This window comes from Phalacrocorax carbo, chromosome Z (assembly GCF_963921805.1).
Source record: "Phalacrocorax carbo chromosome Z, bPhaCar2.1, whole genome shotgun sequence".
In the NCBI taxonomy this organism is placed as follows: domain Eukaryota; kingdom Metazoa; phylum Chordata; class Aves; order Suliformes; family Phalacrocoracidae; genus Phalacrocorax; species Phalacrocorax carbo.
The window spans coordinates 27,623,060-27,650,082 of NC_087548.1; the positions used below are offsets into that span (position 1 = coordinate 27,623,060).

The 27,023-nt window shown below is 35.3% G+C and overlaps 1 protein-coding gene across 1 annotated transcript in view; it reads left to right on the forward strand.

Annotated features, from left to right (window-relative positions):
* The window catches only part of AP3B1 (adaptor related protein complex 3 subunit beta 1), a 155,883-nt gene that overhangs the window by 112,310 nt on the left and 16,550 nt on the right, over nucleotides 1-27,023 (forward strand). Inside the window, exons 23-25 of the mRNA XM_064439541.1 lie at nucleotides 13,579-13,810; nucleotides 15,523-15,607; nucleotides 24,568-24,665. Coding sequence (XP_064295611.1) covers nucleotides 13,579-13,810; nucleotides 15,523-15,607; nucleotides 24,568-24,665 — 415 coding nt within the window. The remainder of the gene's footprint in view (nucleotides 1-13,578; nucleotides 13,811-15,522; nucleotides 15,608-24,567; nucleotides 24,666-27,023) is intronic.

The following is a 27,023-nucleotide window of genomic DNA, read 5'->3' on the forward strand; positions in this document are numbered from 1 at the left end:
AACTACAATGACAGCAACTGTTATATTGATAAATTTAATACTATGCTGTACTGAAAACCTTCAGGCTTACTTTTATGTTATAGCTAGATATGCTAGCCACATAGATGACTGCTTCAAACTTTGAGAGTAACATAAATAAATCTCTAATCACAGTTGCTTATTTTATCCAGTTTCTTTAAACAGCCTTAAAATTATATTTTATTTTTAGAAAACGCTGTTTTAAAGTTTCCCTTTACATTATCCCCACTCATTTTATGTGATATTCTTAACATCTGAAAAATAATTTTAGTTTGTAAATCAATGTATATCAGATACACTCTGAGTTTAACATCCTATATAACTATGTGTACTGCAGTTGCATTACTTGGTATAATTTAAAATTTACTATAATTAATGCTTTCACACAATCCTACCTTGTTCAGTGCCAAGTACATGAGTACTAGAGGCATAAATGTAAAATAACATGGCAAAATGAAGTTCTGATCATCTCTTAGGAGTTTCCTTTAAAGTTCCTGACTTGTAAGTAAACATATCAAATAAACAGCTTTGTAATAAAATGAAGTTAAGGTAACATTCTAAATCAAAGCATTAGACTACTGTCGTTTCCTAACTTCGAAGTAGCAAATATTTGTGGGGAAAAAAGTCTCAAAAACTATCTCTCTATGGAAATAAGTAGCCTGGAATTTCTCAGACACTCCTGTTCTCAACTGCTAGTCCTAAACTCTCTTCTCTTCTCTATTTTAACTTTAAAAATCAACTTCTGTAACAGTCTATTTAAGAACTTCTATGTTTACTGTTTATCTAAAACTTTGGAAGTATATGCAGCCATATGTGCTTGAATTTTCAAAAGATAATATGCCACAAAGGCAATCAGGAGACTACTCTGAAAACTGAGGCTCCATGAAAGAACTATGCATTTTTATTAGTCACTTTAGAGTTGTGCTGAAATATCATCTGGATGCTGGAGTAGAGCTGGGTGTTGGTACTTTAAAACTAAATATCCAGCAATGATTCTTGGAAATTAATAGTTACATGGAAATATTTGAAAGTTATGTGGTTTGTTATATAAAGCTATAAGGACCCGGTGCCTTTTGATAACACATGGTAATATTAATACAGGTTTGCTTTATAAAACTGGTTTGTGTTTTATCTAATAGCAGTTGAGGGTTGTTTTACATCTATACTGCAGGTAAAAAGTATATAGTATAACACTGGTATTTAGATTATTCTGGGTATTGTTTGGCTAAAAAGCTGGGCCAGCATGCGTTTCTAACAGTATTTTTACATTAAAAGCTCTAAGAAAGCTCTTTTTGGTGAGGGCAGTTGATAACTTTTCATTCATAATTAGCTCATAGAGAACCGAGAGACATTTCAGGGAAATTGAACTGTCAGTGGGTAGAAACAAGCATTTGACCTCATCACATTGAGTGGGGCCCATCATAATTTGTTCATTTGGTGCCCATCAGCCCAGCCTCATCTCTCATACGGCACCTCGCTGACCTTCCCTCTCCAATTCCACTCAGTTCAGCTTTAATTATGACTCTGCAGACCCGAAGAAATATTGCAGCTTGCTCTCAAAAACCCTGAACTGCCACTCACCAAAAGATTGGTTTTTAACAGGTAATAAATGCCCAAAGGAAATGGTGCTGTGTCCCACACAGAGTAAAGCAGCTTTTTTTTATTATTTTTGAGATATTCCTGCCTCTCAGTTGTCACTTTCCCAGTGAAAATTTTATTTCATAGAGTAGTAGAGCAGCACCAGTACCATAGGAATGGTTTGGGGTTGGCATTTTTAATCATCTTTTGAGCCTAAAAGAAAGTTTTACTTGATCTGCCAACACAGAATTGTATTAAAGTAGCTGGTTAATACTTAAAAACTTAATAACTAAAAAAAGTGGGGTTTAAATGACTGTTGCTGAAAAGCTCTGAAACTTAGACTGAAACCTGGAAAGTGGTTTTCTTCTGTGATAAGGAAATTAACTGAGATTCTCTTATCACTGTTGGCAAATTTTACTGAAAATGGTGATCATAATGTGAACAATTTTAACTGTGTGACACCTGCAGAGGCCAGCTTACTTAGCAAGTATGATTTAATAGTTTTGCCAAATAAACTGTTAGAATGCGCAAGATACATGGTAAGAAAATACAAATTGCTGCTAATTTTAAATGTGTATTTCCATCTTAAAAAAAGAGTTCCCATGAATTTCTGAGCAAATAAAAATATTCAAAACTACAGTACTAGAGAGTGTATCCTTGTGGTGAATGTTAAACTGTCAGCAGGATTTTCAGGTCATTTGACAAAAAGGATACAGGTGCAGTAGCTAGCAGTGAAGGTGACTGCTAGTTTCATCAATCACTTCGCCTTTCTTTAAGTTGATACATAATGGACCCCTTCAATCAGCTTCCTTGTTCTTTGTCACTTGTTTAGGAAGAAGAAAAAAGAGGGTGGAAGGGCTGGACTTTAAAGTCAAGGTTATAAAATGAATTGTTACTTATTTACACAGGGTAAGGAGGATAAGTCAGTGTGAGAAGGGGCTCTTCATAAAATGTCGAGTTTGTCAATGGGTGATAATATGCAGTTTGAAGCTTCATGCAGACCTTGAGCAGTGACAGTAGTTGTCAAAGCAGTGCTTCTGAACAAGAATTTAAAATTAAGACATTGTTTAGTGACAGAGACACGACGTGTGCCAGAAAATGTGCTAATCAGTGTTCACTTTATTTTCAGAGGGTCACAGTAAATGATGATCCTATGACAAAGTTTGTTTAACTGCAAAAGCAGAACTATAATAGAAATAGAACATGAATTTATACAGCACCTAGAAGGCCGTTGATATATTAACTATACATAACAGTTCAGCTTCATTACAACTGTATACCCAATATATTACTTATTTTTTTAGGGTGCAACAAGAATTATTTTTTTAAAACCTACCTATGCAATAGCTGTTTAACAAGTTGTAGTACTTCATATTTGTTTGCCCAGTATTTTATATAAAAATGATGAAGACTAGGTTTCCTGATGTTAAGACTCTTGCATTTGTCATCTGCAGTACAGCATTGTGAGACTATGGTGAACATTCTAAGGACTATACATTAGAGTAGGAAGAAAAATTTTGAGGTCTTAGCTAGAAATTAATAAAAATAAAACTTTTCATATTCACTGCATTCAAAGATTCATGATATTGTAGCATGTATTTTTTAGAAACCTTTCTTCAGCTACATCTACAGATTGTGCATGGGGTTTTTTGATGACTGATTATAGTTTTGGGATTTTGTATTTTTGTTCTGAGGAATGACACTTAAAAACCATAGAGGTCCCTTATAATTTTAAATTATGTTGTTCTATATCTTTATCAGGAGCTTCATTGGCATATTTTGCTAATTCCGAATAAAGAAACTGATTTTTTTATTTCTTCGTTCAGAATTTATAATCTGCTGAAAACTCCTTATTGAAGCTCCAATTTTCTCTCAAAGGGGGACAGCTTATAGATTTCAATATGCAGTAATGGCAAGGTCTCAACGCTCTTCTAAGCATATGAATCACTGCTTGTGAATACAGCTAATTGTTTCACATATAAGGATGTTAGGATGGGCATAAGTTGCTTTTGTTCACCTTTTCTCGTGATTGGTCTGTGCTTAACTGAAGCCTTGATTGTGCAAAAAAACAGAACTTCAGGGCAATATAAAGGAAAGCCTAAGATTGCACTGGAAGATACTTTGCTAATCAGGATCAAAATTTGCCCTGTAACTTTATATAGAGTTCCATGTATTTCTCACCATCCTGAGGGTCTGTTAGCCTTGTTATTATACTTGTTAAATATAGATGAAAATAGGACTAAATGCGTTATAATTAACATAACATCTTGATTTCTGAGACTTTGCTAGTGATTTATTTTTAGCTTGGCATATTTGGAAAAGGAAATAACCACGTCTTGGTTCATGCATGTAGAGACTCCATCTTGTTACTTTTACTTGAAGAGTCACCATCACATGGAATGAAACACTGGATATTCAAATTATAATGTTGAGATTTTGGCCCAGGATGTTAAGAATAACTTAAAACCTGTTCGGGAAAATAAGTATTTTGTCATTGAAAGTAAAAGCTGTGTATGGGGCTAACTCACTTGATGAGAGGTACACAGAGCACCCTACTGCTGTTAAGGTGTATCATTCCTGTCACGAACCAGTAGGATGTTGCCACATGACTTGTAGACTAGCAGTACAAAATGAGTGAAAGGCAAGGACATTGCAGCTGTTCAAGTAAGGTGACTTGGAATCTTTTAAATTATGGCAATACAGACATATTTTAATGTATTCCAAAAGTTCTTACTAACAGTTGCAGGAAGGTGGGATACCCTCCATTGCCCCCCTCCAAACCCATGTTAAGGTTGTATTTTAAGAGGTTGGTAAGTGATGTGCCACTGTTTTCTTACACCAGCATCATTTAGAAATGTTTTCAGTCCTATTATGCCATAGACTCTAGAGGATGTTGGAGAGACAGATGACTCTCTAAAAGGCTGTTGAATGATGTGGTTAAATATAGTATGATCAGAGAGATGGGTTTTAAAAATCTCACTTTAGTGGCAGACTTTCACCTTATTTTTGCATGCTTTTCTCCTAATGAGTTGTGAACAGTGCTGAGACGTATAAAGATTTAAACAAGCAGTTCTAGAATCTTCCTGTATTAGTTGTGGTTGCTGCACGGTTTAAAGTTTTCATTTTAAACTTTTGTTCACTTCTATTAGGAAACCTTTCCATCTTTATATGGCTGCATACAGTGTCATTTGATGTTTCTAGTCCCTAGCATCTGTGTTCTTGATTTGAAGATGCCAGAAGAATTGGGGAAAAGTAGATTTGTATGAGCTGTAGAACAGATCTTTTAATTGTATAGTGGTGTTTAGGAATTCATGGCTGTAGAAGAAGATGTGTGTACAAATTTTTACTAATATTATTTTGGAATGTTTTTATGAAAAATGTACAAAAATCATTCTACCATTTCTGCTGAGGGAGCTTTGTAACACCAGCAGCATTAGAGCATATGCTTACTACATGAATCATAAATTTCCATTATTAAATATATTTATGTATTAAAAGTTGCTGTAAAATGGAAGAAGTTTTAATAAATGGTCATTGTCACAGTCTTTCTGCTGCTATGTTTGCACTCAGTTTACGTAAAAATCTTTGGAGGATTTAGACAATAGTAGCAGAAATACCCTGCATTGGTTAGTACCAAGGTAATTTCAAAAGTAGATGAGAAAAAATTACCTGTATAATTTGCCTTCAGTTGCCAACTGAGGGAATTAACTGTGGCCACAGCTACTGTGTAAAGCAGTGTGCTTACATTCAGGATCTGTCTGTACTGTACAGCCTTTATTTGAGATATCCATAGGGTGAGGGTTTTTGTTAGCATTATGCTGTGCGTGTTGCTGCTTACATTACTCTGAGCTGTGCGTGAATGGGGTTGAATGGCATTTCTTCTTTGTGTGAAAAGACAGTGTCCTCGTGGAGGCTAAGTCATTTGATGCCACAAACTTTGTTTCCGAGTCCAAAAAAAAGGACCGTGCTTTTGAATTTGAACAATGGAACTGAAGGTAACTGGTTGTAATTAAACCTCTTTGTCTCTTAACAGACTGTGAGCTGTATCAGATTATTTTTTTCTTTCTTTTTTTAAGGCCAAAAAGTGAAGCTTAAGGAAAACAAAATGGAAAAGCTGTATTTTAGCAATGGTCTCAGGTCAACTGTAATTTTTTCAATCTAAGGAATATAGCTCTTTCTTTTTCAGGTTAAAACATTGTGTAAAATGAAATAAAACTTGGGAAAAACTGGCATATCACTATCAGGTATGGGATGTATTCTAGTACACGCAGAGATTCTACACCCACATGGAGCAAGTGCTAATATAGATGTGTATGCAGTGGGTTCAGTGCTGATTTCAGATTTTTGTCCTTGCAGGTGGGTTACTGTGCATTAAGGTCGTCCTGATAGAACCCAAAATAACATATTGCTTTCTTCAGCAAAAACATAGTGACCCAGATTGAAATATAGTTGTATTAAGCCAGCAAATATATAATTTACATTTTAGCACTCATAAATATCTGTGCTAGATTTCAAATATAGCCTGTTATAGGCTGAGTTCACTTTGACTTGTAGGTAATACTGTGTAGTAAGTGTTTCAACTTGTATTATACACTTACCCTGTCACAGGAGGTCCTTTTCTGGGGGAAGGTTTGGACTAGGTGCTTCTGTTGGAAGAAACCAATATGCAGGAGTTGTTATAGCATAACCCTAACTGTAAAATTATACGTTATAGCCAGTAGGGTTCAGTATGTTTTCACGTTAGAGGTCTCTAGTGTACTGGCTTTTTGCCAAAATCAAAATAATATATTAGAAACCATTTGTAGGAACTTCTTGGAAGTCGTTTAGACTCAATGCCAAAATCTATATTAATCCTTCTCAGCAGCGTCCTCTCTTTCAAATTCATAATTAGGACGCAAGGTGAGGCTGCCCCCTTATTCTGTTTTTCTAACTCTTAAACTTACTTCAGGTAATCCTCAGACTTTCCAGTTAGGTGGTCAGTGGAAGGGTGTAATCACTAAATTGAAGTAAATTACTTCTCTGTATACTGAAAGAATGCCTTTTCCTTGAAACACCTAATGCCTGTTACAAAGAAGTTTAAAATACCATGCTGCGTGATTAAAGTCACACACATGCGTCAGCCACCAGACTGTCTGCTTTTAGTTTGGTAGAAGCATTCATAGGACCGAATCATAGTCAGTTGTGAGGTTTCACCATTTGATTGGGTGACTGTTATTTTAGAAGTTGAAACCTGGATTGGGATACAGTTTAAGCCCTTGAGTGTAGGAATTTTCTGCAGATGCATTTAAAAGAAAATTCTCCCTTAGTATCTGTTTAAGCCCTTTTCGTAGTCCACTGGTGATCCGAGGGTAGCCAGTGAGGAAGAATGTACACTTGTGAATTTAAACCAACGTTTGTGGCCCATAGTTATGTCACTGAGTTCAGCCCTTTCCTTCATGGTGCTCTGATAACCCTGACTTAATCAGGTTGCTACTGAAATTCTTTTTGCATGGCTTTAAAAAAGATTTCACTAATATTTTCATTGGGTTATTCATGTGATTCACTATGCTCAGCAGAAGGAAAAGGCAAAGATGCCGAATCTCAAACAAAACCGCATGCTGTTGTAATATAAAGTTTTAAGTTCTGTTATACATGCAAAATACAATCTATCTCACTGGCGCCAGTTATACATGAAATACAAAACACATGCACGCTCAGTTTTAAAAGTGCTTGATAAATCTTATATGGGATTAACAGTTTTCTGCTCTTCATGAACTCTAGAAGAAGGCCTAATTCTGGTTCCTTTATATCATGGAGTCATTTTTATGCTCTAAGAGCAATACTTTTTGTTTATACAGAGTTACTGGAAAACTGTCTAGTTGGTTATATTTTAACAGAATCACTGAAAAATCTAAGGACATAAAAATATTAGAAAAGGGATGATTCAGTATTACAAAAGGTTTATATCATCTCCAGATTCACAGATAACCTTGAACACACTACTCTTTGAAAGGACGGTTTTATACATATTTGAGGTCATACAAATATTAGAGTAAAAAAAAAGGCAGATAAAAGGATTAATTTTGGCAGCCATACAGAGGCAAGCTATGGACAGTGTCATAAAGTGCTCTTTTGTTTGAGATTCCTCTCCATGTGATTTAAAAATCAATGGGAGTTATATGGGTTTTTTTTTTATTTTTATTTTCCTTGCAAGTTTTTGAGACAAAAGTGTTACTCTATCAATGTTGGAATTCATTATGAATTTTTGGAACTCGCTTTCTAATGTCTGAAGTTGTCTGAAACCAACACTGGTTTAAAGATATGAGCATTAATATGCTAATTTTCAATTAGCCTTATTGACATATTAATCAATTAGGGAAGTGTAGAGCCTAAAACTTGGTGACAGTGCAAAAAGAAGGGAGTTAGGATCTATTAGAAATTGAAGGACTTCCTAGCAGACATTGCTTTTAGAAGGTGTTTAGGAGATGTAGAGCAGTTAAATGTGCCTTTGGTGGAAAGTTATTTTAAGTATTTTCTAGAATTTGACATGATGTCCTAAAGTGTCTGTATGTCTAAATTAGCCCAAATTGAGTCTTGGTATCCCGTTACTTTTCTAGACTGCAGAAAATATGGTCTTGCTTGCTTTCTTGTTTTGTTTCCCCACCCCCATCAGAGGGATGCTGTCCTTAGTTTGGCAATCCATATTAGTGTGACTTAAGTATGCTCTACTGTTGGGGTTTGCTACAGCCTCTTGAAATAATGCAGAGTAGGATGTTGACGTTCTTTCTGCAATTCTTTGTTTGCTTTTTATTATATCGTTTTATGAATTATGAATTCTTTATTTTTGTAAAGGAATACATTGCCTTGTGCATAAGGAAGACGTTTCCTTGTGACTGTGAGTAATTTGTAACTGGTAATGGAGCAAAAGATGACGAATATACTGTTTCCTGACAGTAGTTGTCTTTCCTTTGTTTGCCTGGTTTATCATGTTTCTTCTAATAATATAAAATTATAGTTAAGTTGCTCTTATAGCTTCATTTGAAAGATCATGTAAATGTGGCTGGGCTGCGTGATAGCCCTTCTCTTAGCTGTTGCGGAGTTACTGAAGCATAGCCTTAAAGTGAGTATAAGAGAGGATATAGCTCTCACAGCTCAGTAGGTCATTCTTGGATTATGTCATGGATATTGCCAATAGGAGGGCAGTAGAAGAGCTACTTAGATTGAATGATTCAGTCCACCACTTTAACAGAATGTAATTTAGAGGAATAGAACTATAATTATCATCATTCTTGGAAGCAACTGTTTTTCCCAATAATATATGTTTTATCCAAACATACTTACAGTTCTGGATTAGGATCAAAAATCAATCTATGTTCATTATTACAGTGTTATTAAGGTAAGGAACAAATTCAAAAGAAAACAGACAACAGACATAATTTTGTGCTTAATAATAATAATAATCATAGAATCACAGAATGTCAGGAGTTGGAGGGGACCCGCAAGGATCATTGGGTCCAACGCCTGTCCATGGACAGGACAGCCCCAAGATTCACACCATATCTCTGAGGGCATTGTCCAAGTGCTTCTTGAACATCATCAGGCTTGGCACCGTGACTGCCTCCCTGGGGAGCCTGTTCCAGCACTCCACCACCCTCTGGGTGAAGAACCTTTTCCTAATACCCAACCTAAACTTCCCCTGGCACATCTTCCTGCCATTCCCTCGGGTCCTGTCATCGGTCACCAGAGAGAAGAGACCAGCACCTGCCCCTCCTCCTGCTCTGGTGAGGAAGCTGTAGACCGCGATGAGGTCTCCCCTCCGTCTCCTCTTCTCTAGGCTGAACAAACCAAGTGACTTCAGCTGCTCCTTGTACGGTTTCCCCTCTAAACCCTTCACCAACTTCGTGGCCCTTCTCTGGACATTCTCTAGTAGCTATATATCCCTAATGTACTGTGGTGTCCAAAACTGCACACAGTTCTGGAGGTGAGGCTGCACCAGTGCAGAGTAGGCAATACTTATTACAGGAAAGTCTGTCTAGCTCTGTCTTCTCTAGTAGGTTTAATAAACCCTGTAATGGTTTTTAAATAATTATGGAAAATAGTTTTTGTGTTAAATTAAACTTAGTTATTAAGGACTTATTGAGCTGGCAAAAAGAAGCATGTTCATGTGCAGAGGATTCAGTGGTTTGTATCTAGTAAGCTTTGTTGTGATAGAGAAAGCCAAAACTACTGTCAGTGATCTTACACTTCTCCCTTTATGTGGTTAATGAGTGGGGGACTTTTAAGGCAAAATCTAATGTTGCCTTTCCTATTCTTATATAAGAAGTATGAAAATATTTGCGGCTTCTTTTAGGGTGATGGATCATCTTTCGACATGTGCAGTTAGCATGGGGGCCAGTCTGACTTGTACCAATATAGTGTTCCCATATCATATCACTGTGGAGTCCCTACACTGACTTTTAATTTGTAGTGCCTTTAATTCAAAATGGGGTGGGAGGACAGTCTATATTTCAAATTTTTTTTATTTCATTCTAAACAACTGCATAAAAAAACTTTTGCAAGTTTGATCTTAATAATCTTCACCCAAAAAAAGCAGACATGCTATGTCATAAAATAACTATTAGTGACTAGTTTGTATCCTATAAATCTAACTTGAGTTGATAATATGGTCCATTACCAGCTAACTGCACAGAGTATTTTTCATTTTACACTCTTCAGTTACTTTTTAGTGAAGTGTTAAAAAATATGAAGCTTTTCTCCTCTCTAAAATTGCACACTGTCTGTCTGTTATTAGGGAGATAACAGCTCTTATAAATGTTTCAGTAAGCGTTAAGTAGACAGTTATGTGCACTCTCATTCCACGCTTATTTGCTTACTGTAATAAACTGATAAAATATGTGTGGTTTGTCTCTGTGTATCTCCAGGCATCATGAGTCACATAGATTTCCTTTAGAAATAATGTTGTGTCTGCAGAATTGATTGGTTATTTTCATAAACCATCCAAAGGTACACAAATGACTTCTATTATTTAAACATATGCTGTGTAAGATTTGTAGGGGATTATCTGCTGGTTACTAGATGCTTCTTGTTCTGTTAACTCTTTGGAGGATTATTTTAACCCCAGAGTGATTGCAGGTATCTGACCTATGGGTTTCTTTAAGTATTGCAATTGTATGCATTAAAAATTTTAGAATTAAAGTGGAAAACTCTGTTTACCAGACAGATGCAACTGTTAAATAGACTGCATCACAGTCATACCAACTTTTGCCAGCTCAAAACCCTTGCTAGCAAGTAGAGGGCTTGAGAATTATCATTTTCCAGAATAAAATTCCTTTGTTCAGCATATATACATTTTATTTATTTCTAGTACTGCCATATTAAGTGCAAATGAAAATTAATGTTCTACAGGAAGGAAGATGGTTAAAACATAATGTCATTATTATGGCTGTCCTTTGTGTGTCTGTTGCTCTGTATAGTATATTGAAAATAAAAGTGAATGGGCTCGCAAGTGAAATTATGACTGAAACATGAGAAGTAACGCTGAAAGGGGCGTAGATTAAAATCTCAAGGTTTCTGTAAAATGTGAGTCATTATTACAATTTAAGTATAGTGAAGGATTTTTGCTGTATTTGTAAGCGTATATATCTACATGTTGGACTTCTGACTACTAACTTTTTATGTTTTAATTTCTAATAATAAATAGTATTAATAAAACCAGCTATATGTTAACACAGAGAAGCTAGTGTACCTCAAAATACTTGTTTTAACATAAATAAAACATATTTCCTAAGCTGGTTAATGAAAAATGGGGGGGCCATTTCATGAAATAACTTTTCTATTATGCACGTCCAGCTCAAATTGAATTAAATGTTAAAAGTTAAAGGCTAAGCTTAAACTTAAAAATAAGGTTTAAATTACATCTTAAAGCTTTAGTTTTATTCATTATCTCAGCAATGGTTTCAGTAACAGGTGCTAGTGTGACTGCTAATAACCTCTTACTGCTGTTGTCTCTTTCTGTGTACCAGGATGATGTTTATTATTTGAAGTACCTCATTTCTTATGTCCTCACAACTGAGTTGGTTTTTAAGAGTTTGGCCTTGTCAATTATTTCTAGAAATCTAAGCAGAGTATTAATCTATTAAAGTTTGGTTTTAGTATTCAAAGATATTCTGAAATTCTAGGAACTGCAAAGGTCCATACAAATCATACTTTTTCAATTTATTTTACCTTAGCCAGAAATCTGGTCATGTGATGTCACAGGTGCCATTATGTTATAAATATAGTTTAAAGATAAGCTCATAAAAGTAACCCTGATCTTATAATCTATTTATGCACTTAAAATGGCACTGGAGTAAAAAGATATCTGGTCATTATGGGTTTTGTAGAATTTTACTGAATCCTATTCTTGGACAAGTGTGTTAGATATTTTCATGCTTGTCACAGATCAGTACTTGGACTGAAAAAAAAATACAGTGCCTATATTCTTCAAGTGGTATTACTACTGTTATTTGAAGGGGGATCAGAAATTTAAATATTCGGCTATGTGTTCTAATGTGAACAGCTGTCTTTTCTTCTGATCACATAAATAGAAAAACTAAAAATGTTGTCCTTGAGAACATTGCATTATCTTTTTAGGGAGAAGAAATGTCTGAACTTCACCAATCTACTTTAAAAGTATTAATAAATTGTACAGCTTTGAGATTGAGGTTGTGGGGTTTCCTCATTTCAGACATATTCTGAAACTGCCTTTAGTCTTCACACTGAAGGTTACTAGTAGATCATTAATTTGTTCCAGAAAAACTTGATACCAGAGTTTTTTGTGTATTAGATAAAGAAACACTAGGTTAAAAGCTGAAAGTGAAATCTGATGTGAAAGTTTTTGCAGAGGTGTTTTTTCAATTGCATCCTGTACCTGTTCTAATTACAGTCATGTAAGTGGTTGAGTTTTGAGGGGATGGAAAGCCTTTCTGCCTTTTTTTCCTTCATTATTTGTTCTTCATTTAGTGTATGTGTGAAACTTAATGCACCTTCCAAAGTCACCTCTGAATACAATCTTACTCAGTTCTGTTTCAGTTTTCTTCAGCCTCATCAATGTGGGACTCACACTTGTAAACATTTATTAGCTCATCTTTACAGATACTCATTTGAGGTGATGGGTATCACTAGCCTGGCTTTCCAGTTCAGAAACTGGTGCTCAGAGTTGAAGATCGTTTGTTATGTGCCGCTAACTTCTAAAGTTTTTCAATAGGATTCTTTACAGCCTTATGTTTTCCAGGTACCCCCCCATTTCTGTTACACCTCATGGTTTAAATCCCAGCTCCTACCAGCTTCTCATATCCCTGGAAATAGTCATGAAGTCTTCAGATTGGCCCCTCAATGTTAAATGTGGTGGTCAGGAAGATGTAGCGACCTGTAAGATTTTTCTAGGGAAGGCAAGATAAAAGCCCATTCTCCTTGCTTAGCTGCTTGGAGTCTTGAACATCCTGTTATTTGCAGTTGTCTCTTTCACTTAATTACATCCTCAGGGCTATGTGTAGGGCAAGAGAAGACGGACAGTCATCAGTGGAAACAGATGAAAAGATATATCTATACTGTAAAGTTCAGTACTTCATAGTGCATTGATCAGACAAAGGGGATTTTCATGCTGAGCATTTGGCTATTTAAACAAAATTATTTAAATGTAGCTGTTAAAAAAAGTCTGATAGTTTAATGGATAACAGTATAGTTAAAATATTGAAAACAGATTTATAATGGAAAGTGAGGCAAATACAACAATGTTAAAGCTGCTATTTCTCAGCACGAGAAAAGTTATTTTTAGGCTTTGTTATCTGATATCTATTACTGCCAATTGTTTATGGATTGGAATATGTCTTTATATGTTTCTAGTTCACTAAAATTCCAACTAGAAAGCAGGCACTCTAGCTGAGTGAAAAGTGCAATATTTAATTGTCATTTTATCTGTTCTTTGCTTACACCATTCACCAAACACTGTTTTGTACTTAACAGGTCACTACCCAAGTCTCTGTGCCAACAAAAACACATGAACTGCTTCATCGAATGAGTGGAAAAGGATTAGCAGCTCATTATCACTTCTCAAGACAGCTAGGCATTTTTGGTGACCGTATGGTATCTGTGCAAGTGACAGTAACAAATACAACTGATCGGAAGATAGAGGATATTCGCATCGGGGAGAAGAAATTACCTCCAGGCATGAGAATGCATGAGTTTAATCCAATAGGTAATTGTATCCTATTTTTAAAAATACAGAATCTTACTCTTTTGCAAAATTTCAAAAACAGGAAAGTATTTTTGCATAGTCATAGGTATACTCCTATATACATATGTATATGCACATATACATATATATGTATGCATACACCTACTCATGAAACTATCTCCTCTTAGATAATCGGATTTTAACAAAAATTTAATTCCCCTTTTCCCTACTTTTATTCAACTTTGAAAAGAACTCCATAGATCAGAACTTCCATGCCTGAAAGCTTACCTGAATGTTCAAATATCAGTTAGATTATATCAATTCCAGTTGACATAATAAAATTTTTCTGTGTCCTCACATACTTTAATTCTCTTACAGCCTTAGTCCAGAATGGCTATAATAGGCTACTATTAAGAATAAGGTTTTGATTTATATATTCACAATTATTTTCTTTCCAAGCTTTGAAGAACATTTTTAGATATATTATTTAGTTTGGTGGCTCAGAGTTTTCTCATTGTTTCCCTTGTGAGCTTTTGGCAGTGGAATGGAGGTGTGTGTTTTAGTCTGGTTTGCATCTACCATACTTCTGCAAAGTGTGGTTTCTTAGACTAGGAAGAAAGCAATGCTGTAGTCAGTCCTAACCTAATTTGTTTTACTTTCTACCTTCTGATTGGGGTGGGGTTTTTGTTAAATTTCTGTTAGGGGGAAAAAGGTAGAAAATGCGAGAAAGAACAACACAGATCATAACAACTTTTATTCAAGGTAGTACCTGTTGCTTTCTTTCCTTAAGAGTTCTTTGTTTGAAGACATTGTGGTATAGTCAGAAGGATCAAAAGTTCCTTCTGAACTGAAAGACATGCTTATTTTGACACTAGCTCCTATACTTTAGATGTGTTTCTTCTCTTTTAATAAGGTACATACTATGTGAATCCATATTACGTTAGAAGAATACAGAAACAAGTGGTTAAAGCACAACAGTGAAATAAAGATTTCAGTAGTTAAAAAGATGTTGGCTATTAAATTATTTTCTTGCTTGAATGCAAATTTTCTGTATTCTTTGTCAATTTATCTAGAACTCAGTTTATATGCTCTGGTCTTCTTATTACCTTTTGTGTTTCCAGCATTTGGAAAACACGTCCTGTGATTTGCACAGAGGAACCAACAGAAGAAGTGTCAGTATAGACATGTATTCCTGCTGGAGTTTAAGTCCAGTTTTGCCTCCATCACTGCAATTACTGTGGCAAATGTCCTGATTTTACCAACATAAATGGTCAAATTATTTCACCTAAGTCCCTGTGCGCTGTATTTTCTTGTTGGCTAGATGCCTTTGTTAACCCCGTTGAAAATATTAAGCTCAAAGACTTTGGTAAACTTTAGTCTGAATTTGAGCTGGAGCCTGTAATCTTTTGATGCTTTACACAGACTTCTCTTTTTGAAATACTGATTCTGATGTTGTTGACAGCAGGGCTGTAAGATTGAAATGGCAACATTTCATGTGCGCTAACAGTGGGGAGGGGGTTTCCAAGACATTTAAACAAGCAAGTGTGACATTTGGGTGATACCTACTTGAAATAAAACTGCAACTATTGGCCCTTTTTTATGAAGCTTTTATTTTTTATTTATTTTATTTTTTTAATACAGGTTTTCTTATTATGTGAAGTTAGGGGGTTTGCATCTAGGTTCTATTGTTGCTTTGCATGTGTACTTTACCCATTCAAAATATTTTCATGTAGAGTGCCTTGAGCCTGCAGGATCCATTACCGTTTCAATGGGTATCGACTTCTGTGATTCTACTCAGATGGCCAGTTTCCAGTTATGGTGAGTTCTTGGGGAGGAAGGGTAATTTTTTGTTCTTGGAAGGCAAAAGTAGTGTACATTGGAAGTTTACTTGGCAGTAGCAGACTTGTTGTTTATTAAATATCCAAAGAATTGAACAACAGTTCACAAAGTGATATATACCCAAGATGTTTTTAGAGAAATAAGACACAGTTGGTGTTCAGTTTCACTGTTATGAGGATTATCAGTTTTCTTCAGTCTTCCAAAATTTTTTAGCACTTGCTTCTAAAAACACAGATTTGATGGTAAGCTGAAATCTAGTTTTGAAATTATATGTACAAGTGCAAATACTCTTTGACGGGTTGTATTTTCAGAGATCTTGTTTTTCCTTGGTATAAATGATATCAAGTAGAAACATCGACTCCTCTTCTGATTTAGAATTACTTCTCTGTTCCTGAGCTTTATTTTTATTTTTTCCCCCTTTTCTTGGGGTTCTTCTTAATAACAGCACCTTAAAGGGAGCAGTCAGTTCTGACTAGTCTGCTGGAGTGTTTTGTGTGTGTTCCTCCTTGTAAGAAATCACAAATCAAAAAACCACATAGTGTGAGCAATTTTACTACATCGAGTGCTTATTATGGCAGTTTGTGATCTGTGTAACATGACTGTGTGAAACCAAACCAAAATTTGCTGGCCAAAGAAGCTTATTCCTTATGCTGTAGATTATTTTAAATCATTAGAGAGAGAATGAAAACAAGTAACTGCCTGGCCAACTAGATTTTTGTCTTCTATACTTGATTTATGCTTTTTATGCTCATTATGGGCACATTCAAAATCTTCCTTTGTATGAGTGCCTGTTGCATTCTAGGCTAGCAGGGAACCTTTTCACCCAGTGAGAACTCTGTTATTAATTAGCATTTGAAACCATGGAAAATTTATGGTAGCCTTTGAAACTATGCAAAGGCACTAAACAGATCTGCATGATTCTTTTTTTTTTACATATTTTGATATAAAGCTTTTTGAGATATTTTGTTGCAAGAAGCACTACTTTCTGTATTTTGCACAGAAAAGGGTATTGAATAGACATTCTCATTGCTACATTCTAGTTTCTGGGAAGCCCTCTGAGAAAGTTCTGTATCCTTTTCTTGAATGTTGTAGAAATGTTAGTGTACTACTACTAAGTACAGCTTGCGCAACTTATTAAAGATAGTGTGAGAATCTTAATAATAGAGATGCACCTAAGTGACTCCAAAACACCCACTGCTAAAATAAGATTTCTTGTTCTAGGGGCAAGGAGGTTTTACTATTCATTGCTCCCCCCACCCAGTTCCTCAAACCTTCTGGCATACAATGGATGCTCATGCATAGTCATTTTAAAGATATTACTATCTCCAGCAAGATGTCTGCAGCATGAAGTTTATGCACATCACGTTGTAGCTGGTCTGTATGCTGTTTGCTGGAATGTGGAAACAGCTTTGGACTTTTTCCAGATGCTAGATTTGTTTGGGAAGGGAAGTTCCCTTCTAGGCACACAATTTCATAATTGCTTCAAAACGTTAGGCTCTCTTTCCCTAGATATATTTTCAGATTTTTAAATAAGTATGCTCAGTTTATCAATCAGGAACATTGTTTTCTAAATACAGCAGGTATTCCTCTTTCAAGTATGTATTTTCAGTATACTAATGATTTGATTCCAAACTTATACCATTTATTGCTAAGAATCTTAGCAGTGATGAGGATAAGCAATGTAGCATAACACATTGATTTTATGCAGATCATCACCTTTATGTTTTGGGAGGTCTGCTGTATTAGTGATATATAAAAACTGATTACTTTCTCCAACATTGCCTAGTAATTGTTTATTATTTTCCTATTAGACAAACAAGACAGATCAATATACCTGAACACCAACCAGACTATGAGTAACATCACTGTAAATAGATTTGCCTCAGACCTCAGCGGTGTATTCATTTTAATGATTTGGACAATGTGAGTCCAATGACAAAGCTCAAGCTAAGTTTAAAATTAAATTAAGAATAGGAATTGCTTACTTTGTTCCTTTGCTAATTGATAAGGCCTTGTCTCTTTGACACTAGTTCTTAGAAAATAGTATAAAAATAGGTTAAATGTCCTTTGCACTAAATTTGCTATTTTACTGTTAAAAATGTATTGTTCAAAATCCTACTGATGTTCAGTATCATCGAAGAAATTGTGCAGTGTGATGTTTTGGGGGTGATGTCTCAGAGAACTCAGCTGCAGCCTTTTTAACTTGTCATACTTACTAAAAAGGCTTTATCCAAAAGAAAAAATGACTTGGAGAAGTTTGCCAGAATGTAGCTGAAATACTGTGCATAGAAAGGTGTCAATATTCTTGTATTTCCTAATTACATACCTTTATGAAAGACATCGTCAGTTGTTTTGCATTTTTGTTAGAATCCTGTTTAGCAGTAAAGTGTTCCTGATCATAATAATTTTCTTTATGTTGTTCTAAGAGGAGCACTTTGTCTTGCATCAAATGTAATTGATCCTGAAGCAGTGTAATCACAATTACTCACTTTCTTAATTGGCCTGCCCAAAATCAGAAAATGGAAACCGATCGGCAGTGTTTAAATCAATAGCTTTGTAGTAAGGCTTGTGGGGGTAGGGAGATAGAGGTAATGGGTAGATCAATTGGTCTTAGATGCCAATCATGGACTGTGTGTTTTGCATAGCAAACACTACCTTTCTGCTTGGGGATGTGCTGTTGTACTAGTGGTTCAATAAATACAAACTGTATAAAGAAAAAAATCTAACATGAGTAATAAAATATTTAGATCTCTTTCTGAATTTGTTGTACAAATCAAGGACAGTGAAGGAGAAACTGCGTCATAGAGATTTGAAGGCTGAGCTTTAAAAGACCTCCTTCATAAATACTATTTTTATTAAGCAAAGCTTACCAAGATCACACATCTAATTAAAAAGAGGTGAAATGCCTTAACGTGAAAATTGTGCCTAATGCATTTATTTAGAATGTGTATTAGGATGCTCACACTATGTACTCATAAGAACATTTCTTCATTGCTATTTTTCTTGTGCTGTCTCCTTGCAGAGGCACACTACTTCAGCCACGCTGGTGTTCTGCACAATAATGCCTCTCAAGCAGAAAGTTGAAGAGGAGAAAATGGAGGAACTTAGTCTTTTAAAAGATTTTTGTGAGCATTACTGTTTCTTTTGGGGATACGCTGTTCAGATTCTGCAAGCAGGGTGTACAAAACTTAAAAGTATAGAGCAATTTGTTATTGGCTACCTCACATGCAAGGTAGTCTGGTAGCTTTTTGAATCCTAGCTAAGCATTAGTATATTCACCCTCCCAGTAAGACACCTCTGTCTTTGCTAGGCAGGTAGGCATCAGTGAGCAGAGAAAAGGTTGGAATGGGTCCTTGATGTTACTAGACTGACTGCAGTACTTCACTGACTATGGAATTTTATGTTTTTTTCCTTGTCAGATTTTATATATTTCCACATTAGTGTGTTTCCTCTTGAATCCTTGAGCTCCTAGTAATCACCGTCTCTTCACAATCCTACCACTGTTTCTTAGGTTATCTTTACTTTCTTGCAAATGTCTACTTCTCAGATACTCTCAGGTCTTTCTAACAGCTTACCGGTTTCCTTAGACGTCTGAGCAAGATTTGGGAGCTTTGCCATGTCAGAATTTGGCCTTGGATCCTTGGAATGAAGGCATTTAAATCTCCAGAGAGGAAGGGCAAGGAAGGTTACAGAGACAATGGGTTACAGCATATACATGCCCTTATTCTATTTTCTGTACCTGTATTTAGCTTTTGGATTCCTGTTTGCATTTGTAAAACCCAGTAGGCAGATCTTCAGCTTCTTGTAGGTGTCTGGTAAGTGTCTAAAGGTGAAGGAGGAGGTGTCCTCTTTACAACATTGAGAGCTGGAGAAGGAAGCTTGTTTTTATCTCTTCTTCCCTATTCTATTCATCCCCTCTTTCCGGATTCTCTTAGCTGTTCCCAAAGCCATGAAAGAACTACAGCTTTGAAGATAAGGTTGATTTATGGAGAACCTGTTTTCTTCTCACCATTCTTTTGAAAGGTATACAGGATGTTGTTTAGCTCTCTTTGAAACAGCTTGCAACTTGGCATAGGGAACATGTCCATGTCATGCATCTCTTCCCCTAGTTTTCTCAAAGTTTAAGTGAAAACAGTACAATCAGAACTCCCAAGAGAAAGAAATGGAATGAAAGTAATGACTTCTATGACTTCCATTCTTGCTCAGATTAATGAGCTCATGGGAAAAGAGTGTCACATGTGACAGGTTTTTACAAGCATGGACTGGTTACCTTACATTGGCATTTCCTATGTGCCAGTGTTATTAGATGATGTGAGACCCTGTACATACTCTTCTACTGTTATGCTAATAGAAAAGACAGCGGTCTGCTCACCTTATTTGGACTGTATAAAGAGAGCATTTTGCTGATTACTCCAGAAGAGGTTGGTGTAGCAGGAAGAATCTGGCATTTTCTTAAATGAAGTAAATTCCATTAATCAGATTTGAAAATCTTATTCAATCTGCTGTCTCTAGGTTCTACCTTATTGTAAAAGCTTTTGCTCTAAATTTTGTTTTCCAAGGAAGAGATTTTTTGCAGCATGAAATTCTGTTACCTCACTCTGCATTGAAGTAGCAATCTTGTCAAGCAGAACTACCTGCAAAGAGGAGCAAATTAAGAGGACCAGTTGAGTAGCAGTCAGTATTTGTACTGAGTGCAGACATGCATTCAGGTGTAGGTGCTTGTACAAAAGCATCTGATTAAAATTATGTAGTAAAATATGTTATGGAATATATTAAAAGCTAATGTTAGAGATGCAGGACTGTCTTCACATCACTGACACTTGCATTTACACTTGGTTCTTGCTGTTTCCTTTCCTAGTGCTTTGTCAGCAGATCACTAAGTTGTTTACAGATGTTGGATATTAAGACAAGCAATCTGGTACTCTTCTCTTTACTTCGTTACTCTAAAGTAGTCAGTTGGCCCAGTTCCAGAACACAATTATATTGAGATGGATAACTGACCTGGAAAAAGCAAGGCTGGGCATGAACAACTAATCTCATTTCTTCTATTGCCCAGGCCTATTTCTTCTTTTTGGTAGAAGGAGGATGTCGTCTTTTCCTTATTTTCAGGGAGACTATGAGCAAAGTCTCCTAGATTTCTCCATTCCATGTTTTGCAGAAACTTTGTGTGTTGCTCTTCCTCTTCTGTCTCTTTTTTTTTTTGGTCTGTGGAGATTTTTTGAATACAAGACAAAAATAGTTACTTCATTTTGGATAGATATATTCTGCATCAAGCAGCTACTAGGAGTGAAACAAAGGATATTATCAATAGCAAGAAGAATATTCCATGGCCTCTTATTAGAATAACCTTTGAAAATTAAGACTTTAAAGACTGCCGTTGTGGAATCTTACCAGAACCTAGTCACAAGTGATATTATTATTTGTATTAGTTTTATAAGAATATATTGCCATCATTGCCCTCAAGTCTTTTGTTATGGCAGAGGAATTCTTTCCCAAGAACCTTTGGATCCAACTCTTTAAAAAAAATTGAGGGAAGAGAGAGGGGAAAAAGGAAAATGGACATTGGTTTCAAATGTCAAGTGCTAGATGCTCCCACTGCACACATCTGAAGAAAAGTTAAAACTGCGTTTTATAAGGGATTGAATGTTAGTCTTACAGCATCATTTATCATGGAGATGGTAAATCTCGCTGTGTTCCTGTGGGAGCACTATCATCTCTTGTTTGTTCATCTTAATTGGGCACATCAGAAGATAAATTCACGTGATCCTTGGAATTACATCATGAAAGTGGTGTAAGTCTTTTAAAAATGCAATATGTACAGTTTAACAGTTATTAAGGCAGCAGTAAGAGTAATGATACCTAACTTTATTTGCCCCTAAGTCCACAATTAAGTACAAAACAGATTTTGCAAATTAGTGGCAAGGTACTGCTCTTGGACATCCCTATTTGATTCTTTTAGGGCTTTCTTCTGCAGTCTTCTCGTTAAGCATACATGTTCCACTAAGGATGTAACCTATCAGTTGCATTTGCTAATACCAGAAAATGCAATCTTTAATTTTTGAAGTCTAAAAACAATTATGTTTTGTTGGCTTGAGAAACTTCGCGTTTTTTTCTGATAAGCTGCTTCAGCTTGATCTTCCAGGAAAGCTAGAGCAACACCACCTGAGAGATGTTTCAGTGTTGCTTGAACCAATTGTCTGCCAGATTCTTAAATGTTAATGTTCAAGCTTCAAACCACTTCTGCAGTTCTTTGTTTAAACATCAGTTATTCTCATTATAGTATTCAAAGTATAAGTAAATAAGTTAAATACACTGCAATTTAGTTTATTAGGTATTGGGGGAAATTAGTCAGTTGTACTGCAAGACTCTGTTTTATTTTTAAACTTCTCCACTAGATATCTGGTGAAATCTCCATCTTTGGAGACACTCACAGCTCAAATGGACAAGGCCTTAAGCAGTCTGAACTAAGGTGGCCCTGGGTTGAACAGGAGGTAGGACCAAGTGATTTCCAGACACCCCTTCTGACCTGAGTTGTTCTATGGTTCTATGGAACTATGAAATTACTTTTGTTAAATTAGATATTACTAGATCTCTGATATAAAGATATAACTAAATAGATGCAGATCAATAAATAAAAGCTGTATATTTAGCCTGTAAAGTGTGTGATAAAGAAAATGATAAAAGAGAGAATTATTTTCTCTGGCTGAAAAATAAATTTACTGAAGTACGCTGAAATTAAAGTAATGCAAAGTAAACCAGACGCTGGTTAAAGTGAAATTTAGAACAAAGTGGTTTTGAAGAACAGCTAGCAATCAGTATTTCTGCTTGCAGACTATGAAGAGTTCATGGTTTATCAAAGAATATCGATTAGCTTTTTAATCAGTAGGGGAAAGGGAAGTAGAGACAGCAGAGGTGTCAAGTGGTCCTCTCAAGCAGTTAGAGCCATATAAAACCCAAGCTATGCTCATGCTTTTATTCCTTCTTATTGTGAAAAGATTGTTACAAGCATTTCAAAGCAATCTAATCATTGATGTTATAAGTGAAGTTTATGTACAAATGGCATGGCCAGTCAATGTAGGACGTGAATCATGGTAAACAAAGCAGTTTATCTGGTTTAGGCTGAATTATGTAGTGCACATCTTGCTTAAATATGAAAGATAACATTGTTTGAACCATCAGTTGAACAATACCAATGCAGGTATTTTTAAAAGTTTTACTCATATAGTCCAAGTAGTGTATATATAAGCAGCAAAAAGTTATGAGGCAGTTGATTGAAGACCCTTCCTTCAGTTCTTAAGCTGATGGAGTTCTTGATCAGTTTTCAAAGGAAAAATTAAATAAATACTACTTTCTTATTTTACAGTGCACTTGATCAGGCCAGCCAAACAATCCCTGCTCTTTTAGTATGCTAATGACTTTAGAGATGGATGGTATTTTAAGTTGTATAGGGAAAAAAAAGTGAGAATTTGTTAGCTAAGCAAGTTTTTAAAAGCAGCACTTCATAAATGATCCTTTGTAAAAGAAATACTAGCCAGGTTTGAAGGAATTGTTTCACTGTATGTTTACTAAATAATAGTTTTCAACAAAGTTAGCATTAATGCTGTATTTTATTTGAAAAGCCCTTACTTGAGATTGCATCCATAAGCATAATTATAACACATCAGAAATCAGAAAGTAAGAATGTATTAGTTCCTAAGGATTTGCTTGTGAAGCTGGGTAATTATGGTAAGTATTAAAATTTTAAGTAATAGGACCATAAAATGCTTACCTCAAGATTTACATCTTGAGGAGAGAGACACATATGTTTTCTATATTATTGATCTAGTGCTGATTTTCTCCATCAGTCTATCTTATTTCAGAATTTTGAAGTTAGAGTTATAAAAAATCAGTAACACATGTTTGAGGTTAATTTAAATACCATGGATATTAATTGATGAAATGTATTTTCCATTCTAATGATTGTGTCATTATATTTAAGTAGGATATCTGAGGCATATCAGCAATCAATATGTATTGACTATTTGGTACATCAGGGAAAAAAAAAAAGTGTTCTTTTCTAAAAATTTCTCATGCCTCAAAGCATTAACAAAGATTCTGACTGGATGTACTGATCCTGAATTGCTAGCCAAATCCCTTACATTCTAGTTAGTCAGTCAAACATAGCAGAGTGAATGTATCTTGAGTTTCTGTAGACTTGGAGAACTCCAAGATGAAATATTTGGAACCTCAGAGAATTAAATAGATAGGGAGAGCAAGTTCACTGTATAGTATTTATTTCTTAAGGAAGAATCTGTAGTGTTTCATAGTAGTATGCCACTACCGACAGTCTCTGCCATTACAAAAATGGCCTCAAATTCTGCCATTTTCCAGTGTGATTTTACATCAACCAGTATTCTGTGTGTTTTTGTTTAAATATACAAAATGTTGCAAAATTGAAGTGATCAAAGACATTTCTTTTTTTACTTCCAAATTTATTGTTTGGTTGGTTTGCGTTTTTTTCCAGAAAATTATAATCATTTTTGGCTGAAATTATTCCTTTCCTAGGTTCAGCCCTATTTCTGGAACAGCTGTTGCTGATGGCAGAATTTGTGAATAACAGTTGTTTTAAAGGGATTGTACAATGCATAGTAATTTGTTCTTTGCAAGCATTTAGTTTGAGTGTGATGCCTTATAGATTATAAGTAAAAGTTAATATGAGTAAAAGTTACATTTTTCAGAAATATAAGCATGCATACTATATTAATGCTACAGTTGTACTGGAGAAGATGGATCAGCTTTACTGATGTAAGATATTAGTAGGTTTTTGGATTAACAAGGTGGAAATCATGAAGGTAGTTCATATACTGTTTATATACTCCATAGTAAATTTGGAGCTGATATGTATATATTAATCTATGTTGAAGAACTTGATTGATTCTCTGTAATTTCTCTTTTCCCAGCACAAAGGATGATAATTTCAATGTTAACATTCAGCCCCCTGTTGGAGAACTGCTTTTGCCTGTCACTATGTCAGAGAAAGACTTTAAGAAGGAGCAAGGTGAGAAATATTTCAGCAGCTTCAATGGATGTATTTGGATAAGAAGAGGGTTGCGTGCCTTTCAGTTTACAAGCATACAGCAAGTGCTTCCAGTGTAGCTGTTTGTGTTAGTCTCTGTTAGTATTCAGTCTGAAACTAAGGATTTAATTTTAAAAAAATCTTTAAAAGGATGCACAGTGGTATTTGTCAGCTTTTCAGTGTGCCTTTAAAGTGCAAAGCCCACCCTTTACCCTGAAACAGTCTTTTGGCTCAGAGACTTATGGCTTCCTATCATAAAGTGTAAAAGTCTTTCCTACTAGCAGTAAAGCAGAAAGTTGGAACCCCAGCTCAAGGAAATAAACCAAACAGACATTGATATGGTGGCTGTCTTTACTAGTCTTTATTCTAAGGCTGCTTTTAAATACTATTAATGTACCTGTTCCTCAGCTATTTTGAAGATTATTTTAATCTTTTCCTTTCAACCACTTAATATAAAAACTATATTCTTCTTGGAATCCTGTTTTAGGAAGGAGACATCTTTCATATATTTATGCATTCTTCTAATGTTGCATCTTTAAAGAATGTGAGTTTCTGACACTAGTCCAAACACAAACCTTTGTAAGAGCTTTTAGTCACTTGAATATTTTATACAAAATAATTAGAGAAAACTGTACTTAGCTTTGACTGTGTGTTAAATAGAACAATCCATACTGCTACCCTTAATTTGGATATGATTCTTGGATGTTTAAAAATATAAATTGTTACATTTTGGATACATTCAAACGTAATAGTGTTTACTCATGTATCTCAATGTATGGGGATTTACATGTGTAAATCTCTTCACATTGAGATTAGAATATACCCATGGGATCCTTTCTTATTGCTGTGTAAGGCTCAGAAACTCAGTATATCCATCAAGCAGTCAAGAACACCAATGAGTAATGCTATGTATTATTAATTATTGCTTTTGAGCATTTCTTGCCTTTGGATTTTTGAATTATTAAGAAAGTCGTTTAATATTGCCTAGATCATCTTCAGTTAAGCTTATGGCTGCAGTGAAAAGTTAGGATTGTGCTTTGTTTTCTTAACCAATTGATACTTATTTGCTGTTCTTACCCTTTGCTGGCTAAAGCCTGCCTCTCTGCTTTATACCTGCTCAGCAGTCCAAGGTGAGTGATTGAATGAGGCTGTGGCACATTTATTTTAAACGGTTCCTTTCTAAAAATTGTAGCTGAGGTTGTAGTGAAAGCAAGGCAGGTTATTGTGCTTCTTCCCCCACCCTGCTTTTATATTTGCTTGCTTTGTGATATTTTGATGGAGTTTTTGTATGTTTTACTGTGACTGAGGGCTTTTTTTTCCTCCTGACTGGCCATACAGAACCATGAGCACATAGAAGAAGTGTACTTGGAGAATAGCTGTGGTCCTCTGTGGAGTTGTTGCCAAAATTCCTTTTTCTTCTGCCATTTTACTTCTATGGTTGTTGATTATTTGTCTGAATAAATCTGGCAGCTGTTTGCTATGTTTAATAGAGCAGAAAGGCTACTCTGAATAAAGCTATTTGAAAATTTGTTTATATGAAGTATTTGTAAATCCATGAAGGTCTCTTGGCATTTCTGTATCGCGCTCTCTGTCTTCCTGAATTCATTCTTTGATGCAGGACTTGATGCTGGCAAATTTACCACAGGTTTAAAAACCTTTTCTATTGCATCTTTTTTTCTTATACGTATCAGCTGTTTCAGAATATTTGTGGTAATAGACGTCTCAGTTCTAAAATTTACATAAGTATTTATTACAAAGATATAGATGCAGCTAGCATTTGGGGAGAATTACTATGTGATCTTGCTAAATGAAAAATCCAAATTACAATAATAAATGCAGGGCAATTTAGAAGTTGGTATATATTATTCTATTTTGTGTTTAACTTCAATTTGTCTGTATTTTCCAAATGAATCTGATTTATATAACTTGTTTTTCACTTGTCATGCTTTTTCCTTTTTTGTGTGTGTGTTTTTGCACATAAGATGTTTCAAGTCTTGTACCTGGAGATGCCTTATTTTATTTGCAGCCAAAACAAATAGGTAAAAAATAGTGAAGGAGTGAGGAGTATATTAGAAATGCAAGATTATATTGGGGGAGAATGAGAATATGTATGGGTTTTAAGGATTTTTACATCTAAATTGCACGTATAACCTAATAAGAATGCTAAAGAGGAAATAGCTGGTATTATACTGCTATGTAGATGACAATTCATTGCTACACATCTTTACTCAATTACACTCTGCTGTTTTGCATTGTCTGTTACATTTGTATGTGTCCGTTTTCCTCCTGATGGCATAAGGAGAGAGAAACAGACAGGTTATTGAATATTCATAGTTGTGA